Source organism: Ochotona curzoniae, unplaced genomic scaffold (genome assembly GCF_017591425.1).
Source record: "Ochotona curzoniae isolate NIBS_2020 unplaced genomic scaffold, NIBS_Ocur_1.0 contig_3432, whole genome shotgun sequence".
Classification (NCBI taxonomy): Eukaryota; Metazoa; Chordata; class Mammalia; order Lagomorpha; family Ochotonidae; genus Ochotona; species Ochotona curzoniae.
The window spans coordinates 10,957,473-10,975,216 of NW_024465859.1; the positions used below are offsets into that span (position 1 = coordinate 10,957,473).

General features: G+C 37.5%; 1 protein-coding gene across 1 annotated transcript in view; it reads right to left on the bottom strand.

The window, feature by feature from the left end:
• The window catches only part of CSTF3 (cleavage stimulation factor subunit 3), a 74,851-nt gene that overhangs the window by 39,855 nt on the left and 17,252 nt on the right, over positions 1-17,744 (bottom strand). The window contains exons 2-3 of the mRNA XM_040980061.1: positions 16,722-16,823; positions 16,504-16,599 (exon numbers count right to left, since the gene is read on the bottom strand). Coding sequence (XP_040835995.1) covers positions 16,504-16,599; positions 16,722-16,823 — 198 coding nt within the window. The remainder of the gene's footprint in view (positions 1-16,503; positions 16,600-16,721; positions 16,824-17,744) is intronic.

Here is a 17,744-nt window from a genome sequence, read left to right on the forward strand (position 1 = left end):
TTTTAAGAAAACGAACATCATCACTGGCAAACTGGTACCTCAAAGACATAGTAGGTGACATCACTATAGGGTCCAGGTCCCTTTTGTAACTTATGTGTATATATCCTTTTTAGCTGATTTTTCTTTATATTGAAACATATCTAAGTTTTTACACTCCCAATTCTCAGATCAAATTTCCCAAGGCTCCCAACAATGTATAAAACTGATATGCATTTTTTTATACAGAAATCATGTGTGTAATATTGTGGAACTATTTGAAAACTTTTTTTTTGAAAACAGATTTTAAAGTAAAGTATTACTTCCCAAGTATGTAAACACCTAGGAGAAATGCCCTGCCAGGAAGTCTCTGTCCCCTGGCTATGTTTGTGGGTGACAGGAATGCAGCTTTATGCTGACTTCAAGCTAGCTAAGGCCTGCGGTAAGCTGCCATGAGTGCACCAGCAGATGGACAAGCTTTCTACACCTCCTTCTCTCTGTCCTTGTGCTTTTCAAATGAATAAGCCAGAAAAAATTTCTGGTACAGATTAACCTAGTAAGATCTATATGCTCACTTACAAGTAAATCAACAATACAATCATCTTACCATGAGAAAATAAACAAAAAATACAATTTCAGTAAAATGAGTCACAAGACCCTTTGCTGGAACAGAATGAGGAAACAAGCTTACTTTAAGATCATTAAATTTAGCCTCAAGAGCTCATTAGTTATAACGGCATTTCCATAATATCGCCCGCGTGCCTTCATTTTGCTCCTGTGCACGGAACTTCAGGTTAAAGGCTATTTTCCTTTGGAGAAATAAAGAGGCCAAAAATTCACCATCTTCCAGCCTTCCTTGGTGTTCCTGAGGAGCTGCAGAGTGTCCTTCCTTCCAGAGCCATTCCTCTGTTTATTCAGCTTTTTTTAAAAAAAAAATCAGCAAGTTCATTCCCATAAGTGTAGATCATTTCATTAAATCATTCATAAGATTCAAAGAGCAACTCTGCAATCTGGAAAATATTTTCTTTCTTCAAATTCTGCTTCTCATCATCACAGCTCCACTTCCAAAATTTCCATCACACATCTTTCCACTAAATCTTCAGTGTTATTTTTAATTTCACATTCAATTTATACTCCAGTGTGAGTTGGTTCAATTTTCCAGTTCTTTCCTTCGCCAACAATGTAACATGCCCTAGAATTCATTATATTGTTTTGAAGTCTTTGCAGGGCTATTTTTGCTATGTACCGTCTGAATATGCCTCAGCTGTTAACAACTGAGCTGGCTTTTCTTGCAACACTACTTGTGCAGATTTGCTATGTAGGAGTGCTTTCCAGAGAAATGGTATGACTAGGCTATAACAAGGCACCTGCAGGGTAACTCAGGGTGCCAACTTCAAAGTCAATTGCAGCCTGAGTGAGGCCTTCTGAACAACTCAAGTGATACCTAAGCCCAGATCCATGCAAGGAACGTTGTTCTAACATCTCATGATCTTCATCATTTCACTCAGACAAAACCAGCTTTGATGCCAAAACAGAGGGCAGATGATGTACATATTTACTTCCAGCTGGTTCATTCTGTTTCACTGTAGCTTCATGGGCATGCAATTTTACCGCAAAAAAAATGATCCACTGGCCATGCCATTGTGGACTTCAGCTATATAAACTCCAAAAACTGCTCATGTTCTTCCAGTTAGGAAAACACCTCATGGTGAAAACAAGTTCTAATGTTCAGAGTTTCTTTCTTTGCCTCCCAATGCAGCTTTGACTGATAATTCCTCACAGCGCTGACAGTTCATCACACCTGGGAGACGTCATAATTTTGCCTAGTTGCCTGAACTGTTCCCGAGACAGCACACCTGAGTAACCTAGCTCATCCCATTGCTCAGTGGTCTCCATCAACATACTTTATTACCATTAAGCTCACAGGCTCACATGGAGACACAGAAATATGGAAAAAAAAAGGATGCAAATTATCTTGAACAGCAACGAAAAACTAAAAATTCAACATACACTGAATTCTAGAAAACTTAAAATAAAGTACGAGTAATCAGGGCCCAGCACGACAGCATGATTGGTAAATTTCCCATTGCAAGCACCAGGATCCTAAATGGTACCAGTTCTTATCTCAGCTGCTGTAAGCCCGTTACACCCTGGGAAAGCAGTAAGTAGTAGAGGATGGCCCTTAGTCCCGGGACCCTGTTCATGTGTGGGAGACCCACAAGATGTTCCTGGCTCCTGCCTTTGGATCAACTAAGCTCTGGCCATTGTGGCGCTCTGGGGAGTGAGTCAGTAAAGGAGGACATTTCTGTCTCTCCTCCTTGTTTTGTAAATCTGCCTTTCCAACAAAAACAAATCAATCTTTCAAGTTATATAAATAACCCAATATTTTTAAAGAGAATTTGCAAACAGTTTTTTTTTTTTTTCTAATTGGAAAGGCGGATATACAAAGAGGAGAGAGAGGGGAAGAGATTTCATCCGATAGTTCACTCCCAAAGCAGCTGCAATAGCCGGAACTGAGCCAATCCAAAGCCAGGAGCCAGGAGCTCTGCCGACACAGAGGCAGGGTCCCGAGGCTTTGGGCCGTCCTTAACTGCTTTTCCAGGCCACAAGCACGGAGCTAGATGGTAGCTGGATGGGAAGCAGGGCGGCCGGGAGTAGAACCTGCGGCCCTGGATCCTGGGGCGTGCAAGGCGAAGACTTTAACCACTACGCTATCGCTATCACTACACTATACCCACAAATTTGAATTTACTTTTAATATTTGCTTTGTCCAAGTAACTAAAAGGTTTGGATAAAGTAAACCCCAAGGATGGTAAAGACGTAGATTGATAATAGTCAACTCAGGATTATTTTTAAAGATGAGACTAACTTCTGGGTTATTAAACCAGGCATTTATATTTTTACTAGCTTCCCACTTGTTAGAAATGTACAAAAACATAGTATTCAAATTTGTCAAAGTGCACATTTTACTAATGAAGTTGTGAAATTTAACAATTTATAAAACTTATCACATTTGTAAATTTAAAAATATTTCAGAAATTTTACTCCAGTGCAAATGTGTGAAATTTCATTACATGTAGCCAGCAATTCATGTTGTGTTGCCAGGTTAATCCACCTGAAAGCGTTTCAGGACCAAAGGCAATTAATTCTTGCTAAAATGATATTTTAAATTGCTGGGTAAATCAGCAATAAGCCAGGCTCAATGTGATGGTTCAGCTGCTGAATCCTCACCTTGCCTGGGCACTGGTTCGTATTCACTTCTCGTCCAGCTCCCTGTCTATGGCCTGGGAAGCAGGTCCAAAGTCTTAGGACCCTGGTCTCCCTGTGTGGGAGACCAGGAAGATGCTTCTGGCTTCAGGTCAGTTCAGCTCCAGCTGTTGTGGCCATTTGGGGAGCAACCAGTGGACGGAAGATCTTTCTATCTTCCTTTCCAATAATAAATCTTAACAAAACATCAGCAGTACCCCTTAACTGCGTCATCTTTTAAGAAATAAAACTTTCTCTCACATGTATATCAGTGTGATTCTAAATGCCAAAGAAACTAACACTTAGACTTCAACATTTAGGAAACATTAAGGAAAACTTTAAACATACTTTTAAAAACTGCTAGCTGTAAAGATTTAATTGTGAAAAATCAAGTCAAAAACAGTATTTTCAATGTGGATTTTCCCCAACCAGTCTTCGTGCTGTTGTTTTGTGCCAAGTACTGATCCAGGTTGCATGGATGTATCAATAAAGGAGAGAAGCTGTGAGCATAATAGGAAGTTTAGTGTATTATTAGATGGGGCTTAGTTTCATGAAAACGACAACACAGCACAAGATGCGTGATTCTGGCGTACCGAGCGTAAGGATGGCAGTTATGGTAGAGGCCACTTCTGTAAACATCTGACCGTTAAGCACAGAGCGGATAAACAACTAATGTGAAGCAAAGCCTTCAGGTGAGAGGGTGCCTGGAGCGAGTCAAAGGAACACCAAAGTGTTTAGGGACTGGACAAGGGACCTATTGTGCAGATTATTTGCCAGATTGACTCATTACATTAACATTCTCTTAGTATCAGCCTACATGATCACTGATGTATTTCCTTCCTCCCAGCGTGTTGCCCACAGTAGATAATCCCTGCTATATCGGGGCCACATGATGGCTCATTTGACTAATGCTCCGCCTGCAAGTGCCATTATTCCATATGGCAACCGATTCATATCCAGGCCTTTCCATTCCTGATCCAGCTCCTTGCTAAGGTCTGTGAAAGCACAGAGGATAATGGGTCAAAGTTTTGTCAAAGTTTTGGGTTCGTGCACCCATGTGGAAGACCAAAAGGAGCTCTTGGGTTATTATACCTCCAGCCAGCAGATGGAAGATCTGTCTCTCTATCACTATGCCTGTTAAATAAAACTAAAAAATTAATAACAACAAAAGAAACAAAAAAAACCTCAGCAATTACTGCTTGAGTGAACTGTTAAAAGTTTTTTTTTCCTTCCCTAGTAAAGGCTTCTCTTACTGTTTTCAAAAATTCAAATTCTGGGCCCAGTGTGGTAGCCTAGCAGCTAAAGTCCTAGCCTTGAACGTGTTGGGATCCCATCTGGACGCAGGTTTTGGTCCTGGTAGCCCTGCTTCTCATCCAGCCTGCTTGTGACATGGGAAAGCAGTCAAGAATGGCCCAAAGCCTTGGGACCCCTAAACCACAGGAGACCCGTAAGAAGTTCCTGGCTTCGGATCGGCTCAGTTCCGGCCGTTGCAGCCACTTGTGGAGTGAATCGTCAGACAGAGGATCTTCCTGTCTCTCCTCTGCATATCTGACTTTCCAATAAAAATAAATAAATAAATCTTTAAAACAAATTCAAGTTCTATCTATTATTACACCATTAACCTGAGACTGAACAGCACTAAAAGAAACCTGGTTTTACATTTTGACTCTATTTGTTTCTTAAGATTAAGATCGAAAGTAAACTAAAATGAAACTTGGGGCACAGCCATTAAGACACCACTTGGGATATTCGCATCCCCACTCAAAGAGCCAGAAATCACCTTCTGGCTCTGCCTTTGATTCCAGATTCCAGTTTTAAGCTCTGCCACTCTCATGGGAGACCTGGATTCAGTTCCCAGTTTCTGGAATGACCAATTGCTGAATGTTTTGGGCACTAGGTTATTAACTGGCAGGCAAGCTCTTTTCCTTTCAAATCAGTAAATATAAATTCTAGGTAACTTAACAAGCTTTCACATGCAACTGAACGACATAATGGCACACAATTACACAAATGTTTTGCATTATAATTTCAATCGGTTTTCTTAGAACAAAACTGCATTCATTTTAGTTACTCTAAAATGAAGAAGTTCATGGTTTTACAGCAATTTTATTCACTGTAACTTGGCTACAGCTCTAAACTTAATCACTAACCATTAGACTAATGTAGCTTTCTAAGTTAAAATTTTAGTCTTAAGTCATCTGCTTAAATACTAATAACTACTGGAAACAAAATCCAGTTAATTGAACTTAAAACTATCAAAATAAAATCAATCATGAGTTCTCATCCCCCACCACCCCCAGAAGTCTCCAACATCTACTTTAGACCTTAGTTAAGTTACTTAATTTTTCCATCTTCACAGCTTCTTTTTGACAATGTTTTCCCCTATCAAAAACCCTACTCCCCAGGAGCCAGCCACGGGTGAAACCCCACCTTGTTTGCCCAAGTCCATGTGGGAGCCAGGTTGAGTTTTAGCTGCCCCACTTCCAAACCAGAACCTTGCTGGTTCGCTTAGAAAAGCAGTGAAATTTGGGCACGGCACGGTGGCACAAGTGGTTAGGGTCCTCACCTTGCACGCCCGGGATCCCAGATGGGCGCCGGCTCTAATCCCGGCAGCCTCGCTTCCCTTCCAGCTCCCTGCCTGTGGCCCGGGAAGGCAGTCGAGGACGGTCCAAAGCTTTGGGACCCTGCACCCGCATGGGAGACCCGGAAGAGGCCCCTGGCTTCGGATCGGCATAGCATCGGCCGTTGCGGCTGCTTGGGGCGTGAATCATCGGACAGAAGATCTTCCTCTCTGTCTCTCTCCTCTCTGTATATCCGCCTTTCCAATAAACAAAAATAATAAAAATAAATCTTCAAAAAAACACACCACTGACACACAGAGTAATAACCTGCTCTCGTGACATGGTCATTGGCATGAATGGCACCATGTGACCTTTTTTGGCATTTTATGTGAACACACTGAAGCAAATCCAACAATCCTTTGGAGATGCATTCTATCACAAGCTATCATTTCAGGCAGCTGCTAAGCACTAGTCTCAAAAATAAAGTTATTAGTGACACACACAATGATTCATGGTCATCTATTTTTAACTTGCAGAAAGTAAAAAACTCGAGTATACTTATGTCCCTTAACTCAAACTGAGTATAACTAAGCATTAAAGTAAAATTCAATGGTTTTTTAAGTGTGGGAAAATTTAAAGTGGCACATTTTATAGGTATACAATACAACTTTTGAGCAAATATTGTTTACTCAGAATTGGGTAGTCTCAAGCAGTTGCATGATTTTCCACTTTTTACTGTTAAATACGGGGATGAATTCAAAGTTTATGCTGAATAAAACGGATAAGCAGTAAATTACAAGTACCTGGAAATGCTAGTTCAGGTTCAATAAATAAGATTTTCTCATTAACAACAGTCAAGGTATTCTTTCATATTTCAAAAGAACTAGATGTTCTGTCCCCTGAACTTCAACTTTTCATTTTCCTGTAGTGTTTCCAAAATTTCAATTATTTTGTACATCTTCATTCTGAAAATCCTATCACAATTAATAGATCATCCCATTCTAAAATTTCTATACTTTACATAGAAATGTATGAAGACACCAATCTGATACACAGGCATACAGATTGTCAACTTTGGCCTTAAGAAAAAAACTAGAAGGGTCAGTGTTGCGGCATGAGAAGTTAAGCCTGCATCTTTGGTGCAAACATCCCATATGAACACCAGTGCAATTTCCAGCTACTACACTTTTTTTTAAATGATTTATTTACTTTTTATAGCAAAGTCAGATATACAGAGAGGAAGATCTTCCGTCTGATGATTCACTCCCCAAGTGAGTGCAACAGCTGATGCTGTGCCAATGCCAATCCAGAGCCAGGAGCCAGGAGCCAGGAACTTCTTCCAGGTCTCCCATGTGTGTACAAGGTCCCAAAGCTTTGGGCCGTCCTCAACTGCTTTCCCAGACCATAAGCAGGGAGCTGGATGGGAAGTGCAGCTGCCGGGATTAGAACCGGTGCCCATATTGGATCCCAGCACGTTCAAGGCGAGGACTTTAGCTTCTAGGCCACCATGCTGGGCCCCAGCTACTACCCTTTCAACCCAGCTCGAGGCTGATGTGGCCTGCGAAAGCAGTGAAAGAATGGCCCAAGTGCTTGCATCTCTGCTCCCATTTGGAAAACCTGAAAGAATTTCTAGGCTCTTGGCTTCAGATGAACCCAGCTTTGACCATTCTGGCCACAGGGGAGCAAACCAGCAGATGGAAGACTTGAGTCTCCTTCTCTATAAATCTGCCTCTCAAATAAGAAATCTGCTCCCCCACCCAAAAAAACAAAACTAGAAATAAATGGTAAAGCTGCTCTGGCACTAACAATAAATAAGATATAAATTTCTTAAAGCATAAAGACTTGCTGTTATTTACAGAACGGTTCAAAACTTGAAAAAATTGTGAAAGGTGAAAGTACACAGAATAGCAACAGTAATTTTAAAGAATGTATACATAATTTCAGATTGCATGGCTTCTCTCCTTATCTCCCCTGTTCCCCCAGATACAGGAAGAAAACTTGGAAATAAAGGTCTCACCCAGTTCCCTTTAAACCTTCCCACCCTAATCAATTATATAAACATCATCAATTTAAAAAGCAAAAAAAGATTGCATGGTAAGTTATTGTACCATACCATATTCTAAAAAGTTATGTTGAAAAACCCACTAAAGCAAATTATGTAGTTGTGAATAGCTACATGATTTATTCCAGTGCATGCCAGAAATCTGATAGATTCAAAAGTGACATGGAATGCTAGGATTCAGTCATAAACTTGGAAACGACTATTTCTACAACCACAGGTTTGGTGTCTTTTAAGTGGCTGGTGATCTAAGCCCAGATTAAAGAACTAGAACGAACAGGCTTAAATTCTCGGCTTTCTGTTACCTCCCAGTAGTTTATACTTAATTTGGGTAATCTTGGGAAAGCTAAATCCACTAAATATCAGAAAAACCATGCAAAAAAAAAAAAAAAAGAGAGAGAGAGGTCACACACATAAAACAGTAAGTTATATTTAATCAGATAATCCATAGTGTTAAGAGCAGAACATGAATCCTAGGTGGCTAAGCCTTCTTCATTTCCATTCTGATTTTTAAGGTCAAAATACCACTAATTTTAAAAAGACATGTAAATTCTATGAAATAATTTTCCATTTCATAAACTAATCTAGGAGATAATTTATTCCCTGTAATCACAGGAATTCCTTTAAAATTCTATCACTTCTGATGCAAAAGGAAGTTCTCTTTACGATTTTTCACACATTGGCACATTACTCAGACTGAATGATAGTTTTGATGAAATTGTTGCAACCAAAACCCACTAAAATCCAGAAGTATCTTTAGCTGCACTCAGTAGTAACTTTAAAACAACAGCTATCAAGGAAAAATGTGGGAAGGGACAAATCTACTTTCCAAGCTAAAGTAACAAACTTATCAAAGCACCTATTTACATGAACCTGTAAACAAATAAAAGCATTAACCTGATACCAAAACATAACTGATTTAGGTAATAATTAACAGGACAGGCAGTGGCTTGATAAATTCAAATGTAAAACTGTCTCCTCACCACTTTTTCCTAATTAAAAAAACAAAAAACCTTTTTATATTAGAGAAACCAGTCCATAAACTAGTCATCTAAATTAATTTTACCTCTATAAGGGAAATGAGTGTCAATGTGTCCCTACATGAAGGGAACTAATAATACTGAACCACTTCTGGAGCTTCTTGGCCAAAATACATAATATAAACCTAACAAGGAGGTAGCAAACAATTTAAAGTCTCAGCAACTGTTCTACATTAAAGGAACAAAGAATAATACTAAGGATCACTGATTAGGTAGAATTGGCTGTAAAAGAAATTATCATAATGAAAGTAGAAACAAAGCTGCAAATAAATAAAAAGTAAACCAAACCAAACAAACAAGGCTGCAGGCAAAGTATGCTATCAGTATTGGTTTTCTAAATGTGCTTTTATATGTAAAAATATCAACTACATCAATGTAAAGCTCATGATGAATGCAACCCAGTCTCTCATAGAAAGACTAGGAAAGCATGTATCTAAAGTGTTAAAACAGATCCATACCATACAAAAAAAAAAAAAGAGTTCTTTAATGTATTTCAGCACATTAACTGGCAGTTCAAAATGGGGTTTAGGGCCCAGCGTAATAAAGTCCTCACCTTCCATGTTCCGTATGGGTGCCAGTTCATGTCCTGGATGCTCCACTTCCCACCAGCTCCCTGCTTGTGGCCTGGGAAAAGCAGTGCAGGATGACCCCAAGCCTTGAGACCCTGACAACCCCTTGCAATTCTGCACCTATGTGGGAGACTTGGAAGAAGCCCCTGGCTCCTGAACAGCTCAGCTCTGGCCGTTGAGGCCATTTAGGGAGACGGTTAACCTTTCTGTGTCTCCTTTTGAGTAAATCTGCCTTTCCAAATAAACTAAATCTTAATAAATAAAGGCTGTGGTACCAAAGTTCAACAAGCTAATCATCCACCCAATGGTGCCAGCATCTCCTACAATGTCCCTCCCAGCTGTTTCTCTTCCCATGGTCCTCGGGCCTGTGGCACGGGAAAGCAAAAGAGGATGGCCAAGGTGATTTGGACCCTGTGACCATGCGGGAGACCCGCAAAAGGCTCATGGCTCTTGATGAGCTCAGCTGTTGTAGCCATTTGGTGTGTGAAAAGGTGGATGAAGTACTTTCTGTCTCTTCCCTTCTCTGTAAATCTGCCTTTCAAACAAAATAAGTACTTAAAAAATTAAAAAAAAATTATCCTAGAGTTTTCATATTTACCTATAAATGTAAATAATTATTCAAAAGATTTTCTCACCTACTATATCCCAATTGAAAAGCACATCTTGTAAAATTTCTAAAACTACACAATAACCAAAACTTCAAACAAAATTACCATTGAGAGAAATAAATGGTACAACATAGTGTTATTCTGCTGATTTTTCCCCAAAATACTTTGATTTCCTGACACTGTACTTTCTTGTATTCTTGCAGCAGGATTTGACTAAGAAACAAAAACACTCCCCCAAAACTTTTAAAACATCTACTGCTCAGGATCAGCTGTATCTGGCAAGGCCATCATTAAAGATATACTCTATCTTTAGCTATCATGTCTTACTTAAAAGCTTTTAGAAACACTTAATGACAAATCTTAAAATGGATTAACATCTAATTCACATTATAATTATCTAGTTCTAAAAAAAATTATCTAGTTCTTTGTACTCACTCCACAACATTCCTCTCCAAAATAAAAACTTTCAACATTAAGATTATGATAGTTTACATTCTTAAGGTGGTGCAAAATCACTAAAACAAGCTGCAATTAATTAAAATCATGTTCTCCTACTTATGACACTCTCATTAACACTCTACAGAGACGCACCTGACCCTTAATGTTTAATTTATATATGATTGTTCTTTTTCAAAGATTATGGAACAAGAAAATCTGGTTTCAAACTCAGGAATATGACAACCCTAATCCTAACTATGGATCAAAGAAATAGCACAATATGCCAATCACACAGCCAATACCTTCATGATTATTATTTTGATTACCTACAAAGAACAAGCTAAAAGACTGACAGATCATTCAGGCAAGTGTTAAATACTATTGTCAGACAAGAAATAATAGTTGGTGCAGTGACACAGCAAGCTACCTACACCTGTAAGTGCCAGCATCCCATATGGGGAACAGTCCAGCTCTACTTACAGCTCACAGCAGTCAAAGATGGTTCAAGTCCTTGGCTCCCTGCACCCATATGAGAGACCCAAAGAGAAGTTCCTGGCTCCTGGATTCAGATCTGCTCAACTCCAGTCACTGATCAACACTGAAAACCTGTGGACATTAGCACCCTTAAGACTATTTCCCTATGCAATGGAAAATCCAATGTCACTGACATTAGATGTGAAATTCACTTAATTAAAGGGTTGTGACTGCATATGTCCCATCGCTGGACTTTGCATTGTTTCAAGAGTGAAAAGGTCAGATCTTGATCTATGAATCTGGCATTTCAAAGTATTATTTTCAAACTATATTCCAACTTTTTATTTAATATTTGTATTTTCATTACACCCACTATGCCCCATTATCATGAGAAAAAAATTTATGGTGACTCTGAAATAAATACAAGTTGTTGAAGTATTTGCAGAATTGAGAACTTTGTGATTTAATGGATTAGTATTTTCAAATAAATGTTTTCTAGAAGTCTCTTTGGCATACAAAATGGTAAAACTTACCCACATTATTATGCCTGAACATTAAAAAAGCAGAGGATATTTCTCAAGTTGTATTCAAGCAAATATTCACAACTTCTACTCAAATACCTGCTAGGAATTCAGGTACTTGAAAGGGAAAACACGTAAACTTCAACCCACCAACACTTTTCTTTCCTGCTATTAAACTGCTAAGAGCAAGTTTGGTAATAATAATAAAGTTTAAAAATTCACAGGAGTTTCTTTCAACGCTAGTTTATCTATCAGTCACTTTTACAACTAGCACTGTAACATTTTAAGACCCCTTCATTTCCTGGCATTGCCTTGAACAAGAGTCACACTGAAGGGCTATTTCTAAGTCAACACACCAAATTGAAAATAATTAAGGTAATTAGCAAACATTTGAGGTTTTGCCTTTTTATTTTTCCTTAAGTGCAGATAGATCAACTGCCAGTGGGTTCCCCCAAGATCAAGTTAGAACCCAAACTTCCATACATCCCAAAAAACCTTTATGGATGCTTCTATTTCTATATATGACAAAGGGTTCAGGTATTCCAATTTGAGTTCATTCATGAATGCTAATACCTCCAAACAATGATGGATCTTCCCGACTACAATGCCCATTATTTCTCTTTCAAACTAAGTATTAATTAAACTTTCCTTTTTTGAAAAAAGGTCACCTGAATTTAGAATAGTGATTACCAGGGCTAGGAAGAGTTTGCGTATAATGAGACAGAGGTAAGAGAACATGAACCAAAACAGTCCGAAGTATTGTGTTAATGTTCCAACACAGTGAGGTGACTACGTTTGTTCCAACAGTCCTTTCAATTTCACAATTACAGAACGCAATTTTTAATGTCATGTACCTAACTAAAGATGACCCTTCCCAGAATGCATTTTCAGAATGGATCCTGGGTTTCATTACACAAAGAACAAAATATAAATCAGGTTAAAAAGTGTTTGGAGAAAATAGTGATTTTTTTTCAAAATGTTTCCCGATACCTGCAGAGCCTGTAATTTTACTCTCTAAAAACAGAGGAGTATCAAAGCAATTAGATTGATTTTTGTGGCTACATTTCACAACCACCTAAAAGATATAGTTATTAAGAAACAAGATTTTATATAAAGAAATTGTTATTTAAATGATTACATCCCTTCCAAATAATTTCAGTAAAAAATTCCTACAGTGAAGAGAAAAGGCACTGACCAGAGAGAAAACACACAGATTGTTAGTACAAGTGACAATACTTAGGCATCCCTGCTACAAACAGGGACAGAAGAAAAAAATCAGAATAAGATACTTGACAAAGTATACTTGAACACATAAATATTTCCTTTGGTAATCAAACAGTAGTTTAATTATTTGAATTACTTTTATATGTGACCACTCAGTTGTGTCTGAAAGTTCTTCCAATTTTCTTTCACAATCCTGCTCTACATTTACATATGCATTCAAGAAGATTTTAAAAAGCATACTGAAATCTAGAGAAAAATCTGAATAATCACACAGACATGGACCAACATTTATTACAAACAGGAAGAGTGCAGATCAATAAGGGAAGAGTACAGATTGCTTTTAAGGCTCAAGCTGAAGTATAGAAATCATAAGCTATAATGCAGTAATTTTATGTGTATAATAAAATCACATTGCTCAATATACACGACATTATAACAGTCATTTAACTACTAAATAGAGGCATTAAAACAGTATCAACAGCAGTGAAGTTTATTCCAATTTAGGTCACTCATGTTCATTATGAAAACTCACTTCCATTTCCCAAAAAGAAACTTTTTTAAAAAACTTTTTCCCCCCAAGATAGTTTTGAAAAACTGAAATGTAAACTTTACAACTTATTATGGATAAGGAAAAGGTAAAACAAGTATAAGAAAAAGCACTTTTAAATAAAAGCAATCGGTTCACTGTATACTTTATTAAAGAATCACAACTTTCACAAACAGCATGACACATTGTTGCTATTATCAGGCTTACGTCAGTTCTCCTTCAGCTACTAATAAATAGGAACATCATTTAGTGCAAAATCTTCTGAGTGTGGACTAATTAAATATTAAGTCACATCTAACAGTAAGACAATGTAGCTGATGATGTTGTTACATTGATCAAACCACAGAAAAAAAGGGGAAATTTCCCACACAAGAATTTGGGGAAATGTGTTTCTCAATTCAGTCATACAACATTAGATTTAAAGAGTGTTTCTCAAAAACAAAACAAAACAAAAAAACCAAAAAACAAAACAAAACAAAAAAAAACTGCTGAGGCTCTGGTGGGGGTAATCACCTTAAAGTGTTTGAAAACCTGTAACTTAAACTCTGTATTTAAGTTTAGCAACTTGAAATTTAGGTCACTTTCAAGAAGCTTATTCTTATGATGATTATGTGAACACTGGTTTTACAATCCAAGAGTAAAACAAATCAGTTCAGGAACTTTTGAGGCAAAACGAGATCTCCTAAAATACACCCCTACTAATGTGTCCTGAATTCATAAATCGTATTATTAACTTATTTCTGAAATAATTATGCAAAAGCTTCAAAAAATTCATGGAAAATATGTATAATTTTAAAAAAAACCACATGCATCAGCTTTGCAAAGTTAACCAATTTTATTCCATTTTTCCACAAAATTTCTGAAGTGTTTATTTCTAATATGCTCTCGTTTCAAAGGACTTTTTTCTGATGCCAAAGTAAAAAGCAAAAAAATTCTAAAAGCCACTTTATTCTTTTACAACTTTGTACTGAAGTAGGATTTATATGAAGTCTCTCAGCCGTTAACAATGTTTCCTATTAAAGAAATCTAATTCATACAAAATGATTTTGCTGAATATAAACAAACGAAGCATTTCGATTTTCCCACCATCAAGTACTGAGTTACAACAAATATATTAAGAAAACTTTATTTTGAGAGTGCATACAAGATGTTATGTAAACATTGTTAGTGTTATTTTCAATGTAGACATTCTTATCATCACTTCAGATTCTTAAGAGGTATTAAGTAGGTTATATATCTTCTTGAAAAATATTAGAGGCCACACTGAATGATATGATCAAAGAAAGCTTGAGCCTGCATATTCTACAAGAAGCATAAAATGAGAAAAGAGCAAATCAAGAAAGAGAAAAACACAGTTCAGGTGTTTCTGACAGCAGCATTCAATTTAATATCTTAATTCTTAAAGTATAAAATGTTATAGACATGCATGTTCTTTCATCGTTTTCTCCAAAGCTGTTTTACACATACATGTGTATTTGCATGTGTTGAGTATGCGTGGATATTTGTGTGTATGTGTGGGAGAAATGCATGCAAACATTACCAGCTAAATAAACCAGGTAAATGCTAGCAGATCTGAAACACTGTACAAAATGAGCCTGTTATTTAGACAACCTTCCGCTCCATGGAAAAATATGTTCCTTCTCAGAATTCTTTTCAGAACAGTTTGTATCTTACAGCTAAGAAGTTGGAGCTCACCATATCTATAATTAATGAGTACCTGAAAATTTATTTAACTTAAAATGCACGGAAAATATTGAAATTTTGAAACAGAAAGTTTTACAACTTGGAAAATACTATTTGGTGATGTAACAACTATTATGTCCATTTAGTCAAACTAGAATGCAGATCAGATGCAGGTGCTCCTGGCTCCTTGGTTTAGTGAGTAACAGGAAGCAGCACTGGCGTCAGCATACTTCTGACAGGCTCACCTGCCAACGCCGTGCCAAGCTACCCTGAGGACTTAAGCGTATGAAGGAGACGCAGTTTCAGAGGACAGGCAGTGAAACCTGAAGGGCACAGTCATGTGCTAAACCACTGGACTCCACACAAGGCACAAACTCTCACACAAGCACACAGACCATATGCACAATCACACATACGCACAAAACACACATGTCCCTACTGACCTACTGCAAGTACTCTTCCTCCCCACACAGGAAGACAACTGGAACTATCACACAAACACATAGAGTACCCCGTAGCCTCCAGCCCACTCTGCTGTTGGGCAGGAGAATCACACAGATGTCCACTGTCGTACACTGCTCTTTTTAGTACTGCTGGTGACTAAAACCCTCTGAACATATTCAAAAACCAGCCACAGTATGAAATTTTAGCTCTACAGGGAAATGTTATGTTGAAGCTGCAGTGTACTTAATAATGTTGAGAATCTATATTATAAATCAACATTAACAATGAGTATACCATGTATTATAAGGTACAAAATGCTGATACTTTTCTCGTAATGGAATATCAATTATTTCTATCTCACCTGTTCCGTCCCATAAATTTATAACCTGAAAATGATCATGTGGTACAAACTGTTAATGACATAGTAAAGATTTATTGTCATTTTGCCTGAAAATTCCAGTCTTAAAAAAATCCCAAATATAATCATGAGTTCTTACCTGACTTTAAGATTAAAGACAAATATAGAGAAAAAAAAAACCACTGTGTAAATTATAACAGGTTTACAACATTATTCCTCTATAGTATAAACCTTATCGTACAAAAAAATCTTTAAATTACTGAAGTGCTTACATTGACAAACCTTACATTTTCAAATTAAAAATTTTTAAATAATTCTCTTTAAAAAGTTTCATTTCACCACACTCAAAAACTACCCTATGAGACTAAGGAAATATTTCTGTATTTTCATATACTCCCATTCACATTAGTTTGCAAGTAGGAACAAAAAGAAAAATTAGTTCTAAATAAATGACACAGGAGGCAATAAATTGACACATGACAAGTAAATAAAAGGCTAAAGCACTCCAATACCATTGAAACCGTTTTAATGTTGTTGCAACTGCAAAATGCAACAATCATCAACTTTTAAAAGACCCAAATTTCAAAAATGCATTTTAATTATTCCTTCATACCTATTTTACAAAAATAAAGGCAAGACATTTAAATCCTCCTTGTCTTATTTGTACTATGTTCCTAAATTGGTTTCTAGTACTATAGTGTATGCTGTAATTCCCATCAGATTCTATGTAAGAAAAAATAAAATAAAATATTAACCTCTGCTTCAATGTACAGTTTCCAGAATCTGCCAGAACTGGGGAACTGGGCAACAAGGCGTTCATAAGTCTTCCGTGCTTTGTCTATAGGTTGATTCTAAAATTGAAAACCAATAAACAGCATTTACAATGTTAGGATTATAAAAATATTACTGACTGTAGAAGCAAGTAGTGTGATTGGACCCATAGAGAAGGAAATGTAATCCTATGTCACTAAACCTGTGCCTCTCGAATGAGAATGCTCCAAGCATCAAGGTCATATGGATTCTCTTCTAATTTCTTTTCAGCTTTCTTCACCTTCTCGGGGACATACTCAGCTGCCTGGAGAGAGAAAAAAAATAATAACAACAAAATGAAGTCACTGATTAAAAAATTAATTCAAGAGCAGAACTATTGGAACTGGATACAATGTCATAATACATAGAACATGTCCTTTAAGTATGAATGCTGTCATCAGATGCCACTTGTTATAAAAGCAAAACCATGTTACCACATTTTCATTCATATAAAATTTTTCTAAATACGTACAATTACCAGCAGTTCTCAAATGTTTGCTATTGCCTTTTTTATACATCAACACAAATAATAGTTTTTATGAGATTAAAGATTCAGTTAGAAGGGTCAACACTGTTGCAAAGCAGGTTAACTCAGTGCCTGCTCCACTTCCCATTACCTCCCTGCCTATGCACTTGTGAAAGCAGCACAGGGCAATTCAAACGCTTGGGCCGCTTTACCCATGTTGGAAACTTGGGAGAAGCTCTTGGGACTAGCTTTGGCCTGCCTCAGCTCAGGCCATTGCAGCCATCCGGGGAGTGAACCAGGAGATGGAAGATCATTCTCCCTCTCTCTCTCTAACTATGACAAAAATTTAGGAGGTGATATAATGGCTCAAATGGCTAAACCTCCACCACCAAGTGCAGACATCCCACATGGGCAACAGTGTCCCAGTTGCTTCACTTCCCATCCAGTTCCCTGCTTGTGGCCTGGGGAAGCAGTAGAGGACTGACAAAAGTCTTGGGAACCTGCACATGTGTAGGAGACCTGGAAGAAATTCTTGGCTCCTGGCTCAGCATCAGCTCAGTTCCAGGTATTACAGCCAATTGAGTCATTTGGAGAGTGAACCAGTCTGTCTGTAAATCTAAATGCCCAATGAAAATAAATAAAATACAAACCAAGTGAAGACAACTTTATTTTACATTTTTTGCAACATTAATAGCTAACTTAAAAACAGCTGGGTTTTCC